This window comes from Canis lupus, chromosome 15 (genome assembly GCF_003254725.2).
Source record: "Canis lupus dingo isolate Sandy chromosome 15, ASM325472v2, whole genome shotgun sequence".
Taxonomy (NCBI): Eukaryota; Metazoa; Chordata; class Mammalia; order Carnivora; family Canidae; genus Canis; species Canis lupus.
This window is the reverse complement of record NC_064257.1, coordinates 15,523,882-15,537,296: the sequence shown is the minus strand read 5'-3', so window position 1 is coordinate 15,537,296 and position 13,415 is coordinate 15,523,882. Positions and strand designations below refer to the sequence as shown.

The 13,415-nt window shown below is 60.7% G+C and overlaps 3 protein-coding genes across 10 annotated transcripts; 2 read left to right on the top strand and 1 right to left on the bottom strand.

Moving 5' to 3' along the window:
• The first annotated feature begins 751 nt into the window (after window positions 1-751).
• Window positions 752-5,687, top strand: PLK3 (polo like kinase 3). The gene is made up of 15 exons (XM_025420325.3): window positions 752-1,070; window positions 1,279-1,386; window positions 1,475-1,591; window positions 1,733-1,862; window positions 1,944-2,031; window positions 2,822-2,917; window positions 3,015-3,213; window positions 3,330-3,453; window positions 3,642-3,733; window positions 3,962-4,055; window positions 4,189-4,272; window positions 4,367-4,529; window positions 4,670-4,799; window positions 4,969-5,082; window positions 5,178-5,687. Exons 1-15 carry the CDS (start codon window positions 861-863, stop codon window positions 5,367-5,369), a joined length of 1,941 nt encoding a protein of 646 aa, XP_025276110.3. The 5' UTR covers window positions 752-860; the 3' UTR covers window positions 5,370-5,687.
• Window positions 5,688-5,700: 13 nt separating this feature from the next.
• DYNLT4 (dynein light chain Tctex-type 4) lies at window positions 5,701-6,426 on the bottom strand. Its single transcript, XM_025420334.3, has one exon. It carries the CDS (start codon window positions 6,424-6,426, stop codon window positions 5,701-5,703), a length of 726 nt encoding a protein of 241 aa, XP_025276119.2.
• BTBD19 (BTB domain containing 19) lies at window positions 6,290-13,328 on the top strand. 8 transcript variants are annotated; one of them, XM_035698947.2, is made up of 9 exons: window positions 6,290-8,089; window positions 8,767-8,800; window positions 10,076-10,289; window positions 10,380-10,433; window positions 11,520-11,579; window positions 11,680-11,748; window positions 11,826-11,957; window positions 12,060-12,185; window positions 12,697-13,328. In XM_035698947.2, exons 3-9 carry the CDS (start codon window positions 10,191-10,193, stop codon window positions 12,889-12,891), a joined length of 735 nt encoding a protein of 244 aa, XP_035554840.1. In that variant the 5' UTR covers window positions 6,290-8,089; window positions 8,767-8,800; window positions 10,076-10,190; the 3' UTR covers window positions 12,892-13,328. The 8 variants fall into 8 exon arrangements, with proteins under 8 accessions (XP_035554840.1, XP_048950185.1, XP_025276111.1 ...); XM_025420326.3 differs by lacking the exon at window positions 6,290-8,089 and adding an exon at window positions 12,280-12,410 and having other exon boundaries at window positions 8,219-8,800; window positions 12,697-12,853; XM_049094228.1 differs by lacking the exons at window positions 6,290-8,089; window positions 10,380-10,433 and adding an exon at window positions 10,451-10,544 and having other exon boundaries at window positions 8,201-8,800; window positions 11,485-11,579; window positions 12,280-13,328.
• The last annotated feature ends 87 nt before the right edge of the window (window positions 13,329-13,415 follow it).

Sequence of the window (13,415 nt, the reverse complement as noted above, 5' to 3'; positions counted from 1 at the left end):
TCTGAGGGCTGACTTAAGGCAGTAGGTGTTTCCAGGCAAAGGGAATAGGGGACCCCGCCAGAACCTGAGAGGTAATTCTCAAGAACGTGGAGGAGGGTAGCAGAGGATGTGACATGGCACATGATAAAAAAAACCTTGAATGCTGGGCTGTTTGACCCCAAAACTCAGCGTGGCGGCCTCGCCCTTCCTCCACCCCTCCCTTCCCGGTCTCAAGCCAGGCTCAGGAGTGTGCAATTCTTCCCAAGCCCTAAAAAGGGGTGGTATCCGGCTGGGCCAGGGGGCGCTGGTCGAGGGCTTGGGACCCGCAGAAGGTCTCGCGCACTTAAAGGGGAGTGTTGGTGACGCCCCCTGGAGAAGGCGAGCGGCCCCCCTTTCCCCGCCCCGGCCCCGGCCCCGGCCTCTCCCTTCCCGCCAGCATCGCTAGTCCGTCTGGCTGCTTGGGGGAGCTCTCCAGATAGCCAGCCCCACTCGGACTTCAGAACAAGCCCCGAAAGATGGGGACGGAAAGGGAGTCCCCTCAGCGGGCCTCTCGGTCACCGGGGCGCAGGGAGAGGGCTTCGGAGGAAAGGCCGCCCCCGACTCGGGCCGCCCCCGCAAGGCTCCCGGCGGCAGGCGGGGCGGGCGGCGGGCGGGGCCTCGCGGTGACGCAGGGCCCGGGGGCGTGGCCTCCGGCGGACTCTCCGCCCGGGAGGGGGCGGGCTCTCGGTGACGGGCGCCGGGGAGGGGACAGGCGTTCATTGATAAAAACGCCGGGCTCCCCCGGGCGCGAGCGCAGAGTAGCAGAGCCCGGCAGCGCCACGCGAGGCCGCGGCCCGGCGGAACCGAAACGAGCCGGGCCCGCGCTGCGACGCGCCGCCTGCATGGAGCCCGCCGCCGGCTGCCAGTCCCCGCGCCCCTTCCCGCGTGCGGCCGCCCCGCCCGCGCCCCCTGCCGGGCCCGGGCCGCCTGGGAGCCCCGGGCCGGGCCCCGCGCTGGACGTGCTGGCGGGGCCACCGGCGGCGGACCCGGGGCGCCTCATCACCGACCCGCGCAGCGGCCGCACCTACTTCAAAGGCCGCCTGTTGGGCAAGGTGAGCTGCGGGGCGGGGTGCCCTGGGGGCAGCGGGGGGCTCCTGCTAGCCTCCTGGACGGCGCCGGGTGGGGCCGGGCGCTTGTCCGCGGCGCGGGGACGCGGGGACGCTTGTCCTCGGCGCGGGGACGCTTGTCCTCATCGCGGGGACGTCTGCGGGCCGGACGTGGCTGTCCTGGAGCGCTCCGCCTGATGCCCCCTCCCCGTAGGGGGGCTTTGCCCGCTGCTACGAGGCCACTGACACGGAGAGCGGCAGCGCCTACGCGGTCAAAGTCATCTCGCAGAACCGCATCACCAAGCCGCATCAGCGCGAGAAGGTGGGCCCAGGCCCAGCGGACCAGGGGTGGGGTGGGGACAGCGGTCAGGGAGCCCTTGAGGGATGACCACCCGGCGCCCCCATTGCAGATCCTAAACGAGATTGAGCTGCACCGCGGCCTGCAGCACCGCCACATCGTGCGTTTCTCCCACCACTTTGAGGATGCGGACAACATCTACATCTTCCTGGAGCTCTGCAGCCGAAAGGTGAGCGATGACTAGGAGAGGGGGCGAGGGAAAGGGGGGCCTTAAGACCCGGAGCTGGAGCCCTGTCGTCTCCTCCGTGAGCACGAATGGAGGGAGGGTCAGAGAGGGTGGATCAGGGGCTGAAGCAGTGGCTCTCTGCAGTCCTTGGCCCACATCTGGAAGGCCCGGCACACTCTGTTGGAGCCAGAGGTACGCTACTACCTGCGTCAGATCCTTTCCGGACTCAAGTACTTGCACCAGCAGGGCATCCTGCATCGAGATCTCAAGCTGGGTGAGACTCCTGGGCCAGCACGAGTGGGGTCTGGGGAGGCAGAGAGAAAGGATTCTGACACACCTCTCTGACCCCATTCAGGAAATTTTTTTATCACTGAGAATATGGAACTGAAGATGGGGGACTTTGGGCTGGCAACCCGGTTGGAACCCCCGGAACATAGGAAGAAGTGAGTGTTTGAGGAGAGGGGTGACCACAGTCTGTATGACACAGATGACATGTGTGACAGTGAGTATGTATGTGGGAGGCACGATGACTGCCTGATGTCTGTGTGTGTGTGATAGATGGGAAAGGGATGATGGGTCGTTTGGGAGGGGTTGGGGGGTGGAGGCGGCAGCCCGAGTCCCTAGGACTGCTGGAAAGGCTGAGGGGCCTTCCGGTGTTTGAGTCCCTGAGACAGATGGGGCTGTAAGGATCCGATGTGTAGATGGGGGAAGGTGACATTGGCAGTGTGTGTGTGTGTGTGTGTGTGAGACAGACTGAGTGTGGGAATGGCACGACATGCCACCCTGGATAAGAACACTCTGCTGTGGCCACGATGCCTAGGTGCGAGCGGCAACAGATAGCATGTGTGGCGGATGTGTGTTTTGGGGGGAATATGACAGCTGGTGTTGGTTTGTGTGTGGCACAGAGCATAGGAGGTGACAGCTTGTGTGGGTGTCTGACAGACGGGAGTGGGGGACTGAGGAAGGGATCCGTGAGGGACCCTTTGCTAACCGTGGAGGAGGGGGCTGGGGTGGGGGTCGAGGCCTCTGCCTGTCATGAGCAGCTGGGCCAGGCGGGTGGGCGGGGACTCAGCTGCCATCCCCAGCATCCATTGTCCCAGGACAAACAGGAGTTCTCTTGCCTCTGGTGACAGGCAGCTGCTTTGTCTGGACTCAGCAGTGGGGGCAGGGAAGGGGAGGGCTGGCCAGGCTGGGTCTGAAACTTCTCCTGTCTTCCTCCCTATCCCTTTTCAGAACCATCTGTGGCACCCCCAACTATGTGGCCCCAGAAGTGCTGCAGAGACAGGGTCACGGCCCCGAGTCAGACGTGTGGTCCCTGGGCTGTGTCATGTGAGTCCCGGGTCATCTGTACTGTACCAGCGGGTGCATGGATGGGGTGTACCTTCCGCTTTACTCCTGCCCCCCTTGTCTTGTCTCTGCCCTGCAGGTACACACTGCTGTGTGGGAATCCCCCCTTTGAGACAGTTGACCTGAAGGAGACGTATCGCTGCATCAAACAGGTTCACTACACACTGCCCGCCAGCCTCTCACTGCCTGCCCGGCAGCTCCTGGCTGCCATCCTTCGAGCTTCGCCCCAAGACCGCCCCTCAATTGACCAGATCCTGCGCCACGACTTCTTTACCAAGGTCTGTGGCTCCCCAGACATCTAAGTCAAGGCTGCATATTCCCAGGGGATTCAATGAGGGGAGGTGACAGGAGTCCTGGGGCCTCCCTTCTTTGCTCACATGCCTTTCCTCCTTAGGGCTACACCCCCGACCGGCTCCCTGTCAGCAGCTGCGTGACAGTCCCAGACCTGACACCCCTTAACCCAGCTAGGATTCTGTTTGTCAAAGTTACCAAGAGCCTATTTGGCAGGAAGAAGAAGAGTAAGTCTGGAATGTCCATGGTTTCCACTCTGTCTGGGTACAGAGTGGCAGGGTGGCTTGTTACATATATTGTGGGGGTGAGAGTATGAGTGCCTTTGAACCCCTGGGAGAGCATGTGCCCATCTGTATCCCTGCAGGAAGCCCGGGGGGATGGGCAGGACATGAGGGCTGTACCTTCCCCCACCCAGGTAAAAACTGTCCTGAGGAGCGGGACGAGGTCTCCTGTTTGGTGAGCGGCCTCACTCGGACGTCCATTGGCCATCAAGACGCCAGACCCGAGGTGAGCTACTCACATGGGTAGTGTGCCCTGACTCACTCTCACCCTAGCTGCTGCGGGAAGCCTGGGATAAAAGAAGCTAGTGAAGCATCTAGCCTCGTGGTGGCCTAATTGGCTGTGTCTCATTAGCCAGGCGGGGCTGACCTGGGGTGCCCCGGCTGCCAGAGCCGTGGACTCGAGGATTTGGATTTGGGGGCCTATCTCACTCCCTTCCCCTGCCCATCCCTCCAGGCTCCAGCAGCTTCTGGTCCAGCCCCGCTCAGCCTGGCAGAGACAGCACCTGAAGACAGCTCACCCCGTGGGACACTGGCGAGCAGTGGAGATGGTGAGCAGCTGGGAGTTTGAGAGGTGCTAGGGTTGTTGGGGCTAAGCCCAGGGACCAGAGGGAAGGTGTGTCAGAGACATGGCCTGTATCCTGGTGAACCACTGCCCAATTCCACATGTTCTGTTCTCTTCAGGGTTTGAAGAAGGTCTGACTGTGGCCACAGTGGTGGAGTCGGCCCTCTGCGCTCTGAGAAACTGCCTGGCCTTCATGCCCCCAGGTAAGGTTGGGGTCCTGTATGGGTGAATGGTGGTTGGGAGTTCTTTGGCTGAAAGGTCGGGAACAGCTCCTCACTCGTTCTTATTCCATGACAGCGGAACAGAACCCAGCTCCCCTTGCACAGCCAGAGCCTCTGGTATGGGTCAGCAAGTGGGTTGACTACTCCAACAAATTTGGCTTTGGGTATCAACTGTCCAGCCGCCGTGTGGCTGTGCTTTTCAACAATGGCACACACATGGCCCTTTCAGCCAACAGAAAGTAAGTGCTGTTATGGAGTGCCTTGAACCCAGGCTGTTGTGACCAGCACGTGTGCGCTCCTGCCCTTGGGCGTCCTGGGGTCTCCTAGGGATGGGCATTGGTGCAGGGCTCCTTCTGACCTCTTGTCTCCTCTCCTCCAGGACCGTGCACTACAACCCCACCAGCACAAAGCACTTCTCTTTCTCTGTGGGTGCTGTGCCTCCGGCCCTGCAGCCTCAGCTGGGTGTCCTCCGGTATTTTGCCTCCTACATGGAGCAGCGTCTCATGAAGGTGTGTGGATTGGAGTGGGACACACTGAGGATTGACACCTCCCGATCCCTTCCTGTTCCCCTTGCGGGAGGGGTGGAGGGCTCAGAGCTAGGGGCTGAGCCTCTAAGGGACACTTCCGGGGGGGGGGGGCGCTGACTCACATCAGCAAGTGACCTGCTCCTGCTCCCAGGGTGGAGACCTGCCCAGCGTGGAAGAGGTGGAGGTGCGGGTCCCTCCACTCCTGCTGCAGTGGGTCAAGACTGATCAGGCGCTCCTCATGCTGTTTAGTGATGGCACCGTCCAGGTGAGAACCTCCTGGATTCGGGGAGGGCCTGGAGGGGTGGTGCTGGGGCCGAAGCTAGCCCCAGGCCCTGATCAGTGCCATCCTTCTGCGCATAGGTGAACTTCTACGGAGACCACACCAAGCTGATCCTCAGTGGCTGGGAGCCCCTCCTTGTGACTTTTGTGGCTCGCAATCGCAGTGCTTGTACTTACCTCGCTTCCCACCTTCGGCAGCTGGGCTGCTCCCCAGACCTGCGGCAGCGGCTCCGCTATGCTCTACGTCTGCTCCGGGACCGCTGCCCAGCCTAGGCCCTACCCTGCAGAGCAGGCCGTGGCCTAAAGCCTCAGGTCCGAGGCCTGTGCCTGTACGGCTCTGGCCCTGTCCCTTTGGTGCCTCACTGGGGGCTCTGGGCCGAATCCCCCAGGGAATCAGGGACCAGCTTTACTGGGGTCGGAGTCTGCCCCTCCTAGCAGCCTCCTGCCCCTTCTCCAAGAAAAGCCTGAGCCTTAGTCCCCAGCCAGGGGACGTTATTTATGGACCACTTTTATTTATTGACAGACATTTATTTATTGGGATTGAGCCCCGGGGAGGGCCTCCTCCTGGGATAATAAACCGTTTTTGCAGAACTTGGAGGCGTCCTCACTCGCAGTAGAGCCCGTGGACCATGGCCACGGCGAAGAGCGAGGCGTTGGTGAAGGTGGCGGAGGCCAGCCCGTCGCTCTCCGCGTCCCAGAGCGCGCGGCTGGCCACGTGCACGCCCTGGCCGGCGCGCGGCCCCAGCACCACGCCGCACACCAGCTTGTAGCGCGGGGGACAGAGCTCGCGCAGGCGCACTCGCAGCAGCTCGCACAGCTCCCGGGTCAGCGGCCCCGCCTCGGCGCCCGAGTAGCACGTGCTGCGCAGCCGCGCCGCCAGCGCCGCCTCCAGCGAGCGCTGTACCCGAGCGGCCTCCCAGCGCTCCCCGGGCGCGGGCTCCGTGCGGTAGGAGGGCGCCGCTCGCCGCAGGGGGGCCAGGGGCAACCCCGAGAAGCTAACCCTCGAGCCTAGGGGAGGCACTGGGCCCAGAGATGGTCGCCGGCCCCCGGGACCCGCGCCTGGTCCTGCCAGGGAGTTGCGACGTGAGAAGGACGAGGCTGGGCCCAGCACAGAGCCCCGGCGGGAGGACGGGCCCGGGCCTGCCAGGCGGGCCTCATCGATACTGGGCAGGTGGCCTGCAGGCCTCGCTGCTGGTAGTTTCGGGCCGGGATCTTTGGGAGTATCCGCCTCCTGGCGGCCGGGGGGCGCGGACCTGCCAGCCATGGACCTGTCGGCTGGAAGACCCGCACCTGGGCAGGATGGCCTAAACTGGCCATCTTTGTACTCCATCCAGTCTTTCACTCAGCGATAAGGGTTTTTATCCCCTAACCCCTTCTTTTTTTTTTTAAGATTCTATTTATTTATTAATTAGAGATAGAGAGAGGCAGAGACACAGGCAGAGGGAGAAGCAGGTTCCATGCAGGGAGCCTGACGTGGGACTCGATCCTGGGTCTCTAGGATCACGCCCTGGGCTGAAGGCAGGCGCCAAACCGCTAAGCCACCCAGGCGTCCCCCCCTAACCCCTTCTTACCTGTGTTCTGGGGGCAGGTGAATCAAATAGTCCCGGGCTGCGTGGATTCCTAGGCGCTTAAAGGGGTGAGGGCTGTCAGGGACATAAGGGGTGCTGCTCAGACTATCATCTTTGGGCTAGCCCCTGCCCCCCTGAGCTTCACTTCTCCCTGGGCACGGTGGAGGTAGCTCTAAGTACACCTCCTAGTCTTCCTTCTGCCGGACTTCCCCAGCAGAAGGGGGAGAATGAATCCGCCCTTTGCACCAGTCTAGACAGTGGGCCTCACCAAAAGGAGTCACAGAGACCCCACTTCCTTCAACCCCACAGATCCTTCTAGCCCCATAGGTTTTGAATCTGGCTGTCTTCCAGCCCTACCTACTTATGGGGTGGCTGACACAAAACTCGCCCCCACAACTGGCTGAGGCTGGAAGCAGGTGACTCAGGAAGTGCCTTCCTTCCTCTGCATTTGGCCTCTGGCCCTACCTCCAGAATCAGTTCTGGGATGAATGCCCTCTTCTCCCGAAACTCCTGAAACTCCCGCAGGCACCTGAGTCACCGGCTGATTTTGGCTTCCAAACTCCTAGCTCCACAGCCTTGCCTGCCCAGCTGACCTGACCGGCAGGCAGGACGGTAATGGCCTCTTGTGTTGGGAAGTTGCCCTGGGTTACCCGGCAGGCACTCCTGTTTGGTTCCCTCCTTGCAGTCCCGGCTCTGGATTAACCTGGAAGTGTTCCTACTGTACGTGCCTAGTGTGGGGTACCTGAGTCCTCAGGGAAGAGGAGATCACCAGGGCCCAGAACCCAGGGCATACCACTGCGGGGGCAGATATAGAGCGTGGCTCCCGGGGCTCTTGAGCTGCTGTCCATTTCTCTCCTTGTGAAGTCTGGCTCTTCAGTTGTGAGCAAGTTGCAGAAGCCTGGGATATGGGGAGAGCTTGAGCCTGCAGGGGTGGCTGCTGGGGAATCAGGATCTGGGCCCACAGGAAGGAGAACGTCATGGCTCTTTCGTCTCCCCATCAGCCTCAACTGGGACAGACATTTCCGCTCCCTGTGCAGAGCTGGGGTGGGGTTTGGATGACTTCCTCAGCTCAGGGCTGTGTGCAGGGGGAGGGGAGGCCGGCAGCCTTGCTGATCCGGAGCCAACCTGACGCAATGGTGGTGCAAGAGTGGTGACTGGACTTGGCAGTGAACCAGGGCCTGGCCTCCTGACCCCTGATGACCTAAGTGCCCTAGGGCTTGTCCCTAGCTGGCCACACCTTTTGTCCCCAGCATGCCACCCTCTAGCCGTGGTTGCATTTTAGGGATGACAGATTGCATTTTAGGGATGCCACAGGCCATGACGCCTCTGTCGGGGCTGACAGCTCCTCACCTGACCTCCCTCTGGAAGGCACAGGACTGCCCCCCTCCAAGATGAGCCAGTCTGGGCTCTGAAAACTCCATGGGGGTGAGGAAGTTCCCTGTTGAGGGGGGTTCCCCAAGCCTGGCTAATCTGATCCTGACCCTGTGTGCAAGTGGGGGGAGGGGAGAGGGGCAGGGAGTTTGAACCCCCGACAGGCAGGGGCCTGGGTGCTGAGACCCTCCACTCAGCTTCCCACCCCTCTGAGGCCTGAAGTTTTCCCGGGGCCTGTGGGAGATGGGCGGGGACTCTCAAGCTGGGCTCCAGTTTCCGTGGAAACCCACAGGCTACCCACCCACTGCTCCCTGGGCAGGCTCCCAGCTGGGGCCTCATCCGCTGCCAGCCTCTCCTCCCCAGTCCAGTCTGCTCCACCCTCTGCCTCTCTAGGGCTCCTCCCTGAGTCCCCATCCCCTAGCCCAGGCTCTGGCCTCTTCCACTGGCCTCTGATGCCTTCTTAGGGAAGCTGGGCCTCTCCTGCCCCATCCCTAAACTTTAGCTTCTCAGGAAACAGGCTTTCCCAGCTTCTGCCCCTCCCTCTCAGGCCTTTCTAGTCTCACACCAGCTGCTGGGCCTGGCCAGGCCTCCTGCTCCTTCCCACCTACCACCTCCCTACAGACAGACAACAGGCCTCCTAGGCTATTGTTCTACTTGCTTACTCCCCGCCCCCCACCCCATGGAGACCCCAGGACTGGTTGTGCAAGGGGAGGCTGCATCCTTTTCCACAGCACTCCGAAGCCTGCTCAACAATCCCCAATACAGGTGAGGGGGTGGGCTGTCTGTGAGGTTTCCCTAACTGGCTCTGCTGGGCCCCATGACCCCGAGGAAGCCTTGGGTACACAAGCGGTGGGGAGGACAATCCTCCCTGGTGCACTCAGTCTGGGGAAGTCAAGTGTGGAGAACGACTACAGGTCACTCAGCGTCCTTGATGTCCTGAGAACCAGAGGTGGGAGGCGGGGGTGTGGGAGGGTGTGGGGGCTGCAGCCCAGAGCAGCTGTGTGACTTCAGGCAAAGGCCTTCCTTTTTTGGCTCTTGAGCTCCTGGCAGAGAAGAGCCCTTTGCCCCCTGGATCCTGAGACATGGGATGTAACTTGAATCCCTCCCTGGGAGGCAGAGGAGCGGATGACCCTGTTCTGGGAACTGGGGATTCACAAGAGGAACAAAGCTCAAGGGACTGAGTGAGCCAGAGCCTCAGACAGGAAGTAGGGTGCTGCCTAGAGCTCACTGCCCAGGATGCTGGTGGTGTCTGCAACCAGGGACAGAAGATGGGGAGCAGGGCTGGTCAGAACAAGAGTGTACCTCTCTGTCCCCCCTCCCTGGAAGCTCAGCTCCTCCTCAAGGGCTGGTGACTCCTGTAACCCTACTGCTTTGGGGATTACAGTCTAGTCTGAGTAGTGGGAACCCCTGGCCTTGGACCAGGGACTAGGAGGCTCCAGAAGCTCAAGCTTCATTTCCTGCCTCCTACCCCCTATGCTGTTGGGAGGCCCAGAGGCTGGGGCAGGAAGTGATTGTGAAGATGGAAAATGTGGTCTGGTCTCATGATGGTGTATCGCTGCCATGTCTGTCTGCAGCCAGTGCACTCTGCGCCCCCGCTCCCCACCCCCTCCTGCGTGGAGGAGGCTGAGAAAGGCTGAGTTTGCAGTCTATGGAGGAGGAGCCAAGAAGAGCCTCCTTTGCCTCAAGACGCAGGCTGGGGTGGAGGGGGGTAGGTAGGATCAATGTTGCATCAGCCTTGGCGCCCCCTCAGTGATCAAGTGTAGCCACCTCCTCTAAGAACTGAGGGTTTGGGATTAAGATCTCGTTTCATGGATGAGAAATTTGAGATTCAAGGGTATAAAGTCACTTGCCCGAGGGGCCATCCGGTGGAGCTGGGACTAGAATCCAGGAACGTGTATCCCAGGCCTTTGGCTAGAAGACGAAGACCTGGCCCTTAGGACGGATGAGGAAATGAAGGCCCAGGGTGGGCAGAGGTGAAGCCCAGGGGTTGTACCCAAGATGCTGGCCTCTTCTTCCCTGGTTCTCTCCCCTTCCCCACAGTGATGTTTGCTTTGTGGTCGGTCAAGAGCGGCAGGAGGTGTTTGCCCATCGGTGCTTGTTGGCCTGTAGATGCAACTTCTTCCGAGGACTTCTTGGCCCAAAGCTGGGCCCCGGGATGCCTAGCCCTGTGGTGCTAAGCACCGTGCCAGCTGAGGCCTTCCTGGCAGTGCTGGAGTTCCTGTACACCAACAGTGTCAGGCTGCACCGCCACTCTGTGAGCCCATCGGGCATGGGGCTGGGGGCCTGGGGGGCAGGGGAGGGGCAGGGAAACTCTCTCCCACTCCCCCAACCACCCACTCTGCAGGTGCTGGAGGTGCTGACCGCGGCTGTGGAATATGGGCTGGAGGAACTGCGAGAGGTGGGTTTATATGACAGGCCCGGGTCTCGCTTTGCTTTCCTCTCATGGGCTCAGTTCACACCCTGCCTCACACACACTGTGGCCTGCAGAGGAACATGTACCAACACATAAGTATGGATATCTCTGTGTAAACAGGCACGTATGTGTGCCTGTGTGCAAGAGGATGTGTGCGTGCTGTGTGTGTGCGCAGTAGGGGCACGTGGGGGTATTTAGGGCCAGTGCAGTAGATTCCAGGGTAAGTCAGCCTTGATCCTTGTCCTTTAGAGAGACACACGGAAACTCTTAACCCGGGGGCCTAAGAAGGGTGGTAGAGGAAGGTATGTGATGCTGAGACTCTACAGAGGGTCTCAGCCATCAGGGAGAAAAGGAGGGAAGCCTCCTGGGAGGAGGAAACTTGTGTTAGATCAAGTAGAACAGGTCGGAGTTTGCTCGGAGGGGGAGTGGAAAGGTGGCATTCTGGTCACTGAGGCACAAAAGGAGCTAGGGAGCCGTTTAGTGTGGCTGGACCAAGAGTTTGAGAGGAGGAGAGACAGAGGAGATCGGAAAGGGAAGCCGGGGCTAGATCACGAAGGACCTTCAAGAATTTGGACTTTTTTTTTTACCCAGAGGGCATGGGTTCACTGGAGGTTTCAGGTAAGGGGTGAGGTGACTGGGAGAGATGGGAAGGGCTCCCCAGTGCGCTAGGGATGAGTAGCGGTGGAAACTCAAGAGAGCAGTGCGTGAGAAGTATAACTGGAATGACCCAGCACTTTTCTGGGTGTGAGGGTGAAAGGGACAGGTCATGATGAAATTCAAGTTTCTGGCTTACGACCAAAAGGTCTCTGAGTAGGAGGGGAACAGGTGGAAGAAGACAAATGTCCTCAGAGAAAAGGAGAGTGGATTTTCACGAGGCTTGCATCTAGTTTGATTATTGGGGAATGTGCTAGAAGGTAGACTGCTGCTAGCCTCTAATCCCTTCAGGCTTGCCAGGTCTCAGCCCCTGGTGATTCCTCGCCTCCCCTGGCTGTTGAGCTCACTGCTTCTGGGGTGAGGCCAGGGTCTTGGAACAGAGATGCCTCCGCACAACCCACTTTCATTTATTTCCAGCTGTGCCTGGAGTTTGTGGTGAAGGTGATGGATGTGGAAATGGTCTGTGAGGCCTTGCAGGTAGGTGCTGCTGGACGGGCTTGTAGGTGGGCCTCGGCGTGGAGGCCCGGGCCACATGGCCTTCCTGCCCCCAACCTGCTGCCCTTCCTTCTGTTCCCAGGTTGCCGTGACCTTTGGCCTGGGAGCCCTGCAGGAGCGTTGCGTAGCCTTCATAGAGGCCCACAGCCGGGTATCGCTCCCCATCTTCATCACCCCAAACCCGCACACCTCACTTGACTGCCCCCTGACCCATTCGTGGACCCACAGGAGGCGCTCCGGACCCGCGGCTTCTTGGAGCTGTCGGCGCCCGCCTTGCTGCCCCTGCTGCGCAGCGACAGGCTCTGCGTGGACGAGGCCGAGCTGGTCCTGGCCGCCCGGAGCTGGGCGCGCGTGGGCGCGGTGAGCGGGGGCGAAGGGGACCCCGCCCTGGGGCTGCGGGAGGAGGCTGGGGCGCAGGAACCAGGTACCCCGCCCGTCCGGGCTTAGGGCTGGCGTTCGCAGGCCGTGCTGGAGCGGCCTGTGGCGGAGGTGGCGGCCCCGGTGGTGCGGGAGCTGAGACTGGCCTTACTGGCCCCGGCGGAGCTGAGCGCCCTGGAGGAGCAGAACCAGCGGGAGCCGCTCATCCCGGTGCGGACGCGGGGGATGCCGGGGGATGCCGCGGGCCAGGGTGGGCGGGCGAGGGGGTCCCGCCGACTCCGCGGTGACAGGCCTTCCCCTGCAGGTGGAGCAGATCGTGGAGGCGTGGAAGTGCCACGCTCTGCGGAGAGGGGATGCGAGCCGGGGCGCCCCGTGCCGCCGCCGGAGGGGAACCCTGCCCCGGGAGCACCACGGCTTTCTGGATCTGCCCCTTAAGTGACCGAAGGCCGCGATTCGCGGGGAATTCTGGGCCGGTCCCAAACTACAGCTCCCAACATGCCCGGCGCTCAGAGGGGGCTTCCGCCCCCAGCATGCCCTGCGAACGGGGGGCGGGAAGAACGGCTGTCGGCCCAGTGCGGGGGCGGGGCGGGGCGGGGCCCCAAAGCGATTCCTCAGCGGCTTACCCTGGCTCTGTCCCGGGGCTCTGGCCGCGCTGCCCCCCACCCCGCGTTTACTTCCGTAACCCCCACATATTTTCAGCTCTGCTCCCTCTTTATTCCAGACCTGCTTCTTGAAGCTCTCTCTCCAGATCCCCGACACTCAGTCCAAGTCGAGCTGCCTTCTCATCTTCCCCAATTCCGCCCCCATCGTGTTTCTCATCCACGTGGGTGCCCCAGCCAGAAACCTGCATCTCGGCCTTGCCTTGTTCCTCTGCATCACAGCTGCCTCCTGCGGCTTCCACCTTCTAAGAGACTGAAGGGTCGCTGAATGTACCAACCCAAAATATGCCTCTTTGGGCTAACGATTATTTTAAGCTGGTTGTTTTGAGAAACAGTGGAAGCTCTGGAAAGTAGAAGTTACCCTTTTGTAAGGGAAATGTATATTTAAAAAGGAAATCTCCATTTGTAAGGGTGTCTCATTCTTGTGCCAGGAAAAGAAGGATGATGAACTCACAGGAGGATTTTAGTGGAGAAGGCCCCCGCTGAAATCTGCTTAACAAACCTCCTGTTGTTTACTGTGCTTTTCCTGGTAGCTTCCCCGTAACTATCCTCCCTACACTTTTCTTTGCTCTTTAGCTTAAGATGGTTTTTCAGCAGGTATTCAGACCGCTTTGGGGAGCCACTCATTTTTCCCTGGGTATCTTCCATGTACACTGAGATATACATACTAATAAACTTGTTTTTCTCTTGTTAATCTCATTACAAGGGTCTCTTCCAAAGCTCAGAGAGTAGAGGGGAAGTTATTTTTCCTCCCCTACGAGATCTTTCCAGTTGGTTCCGT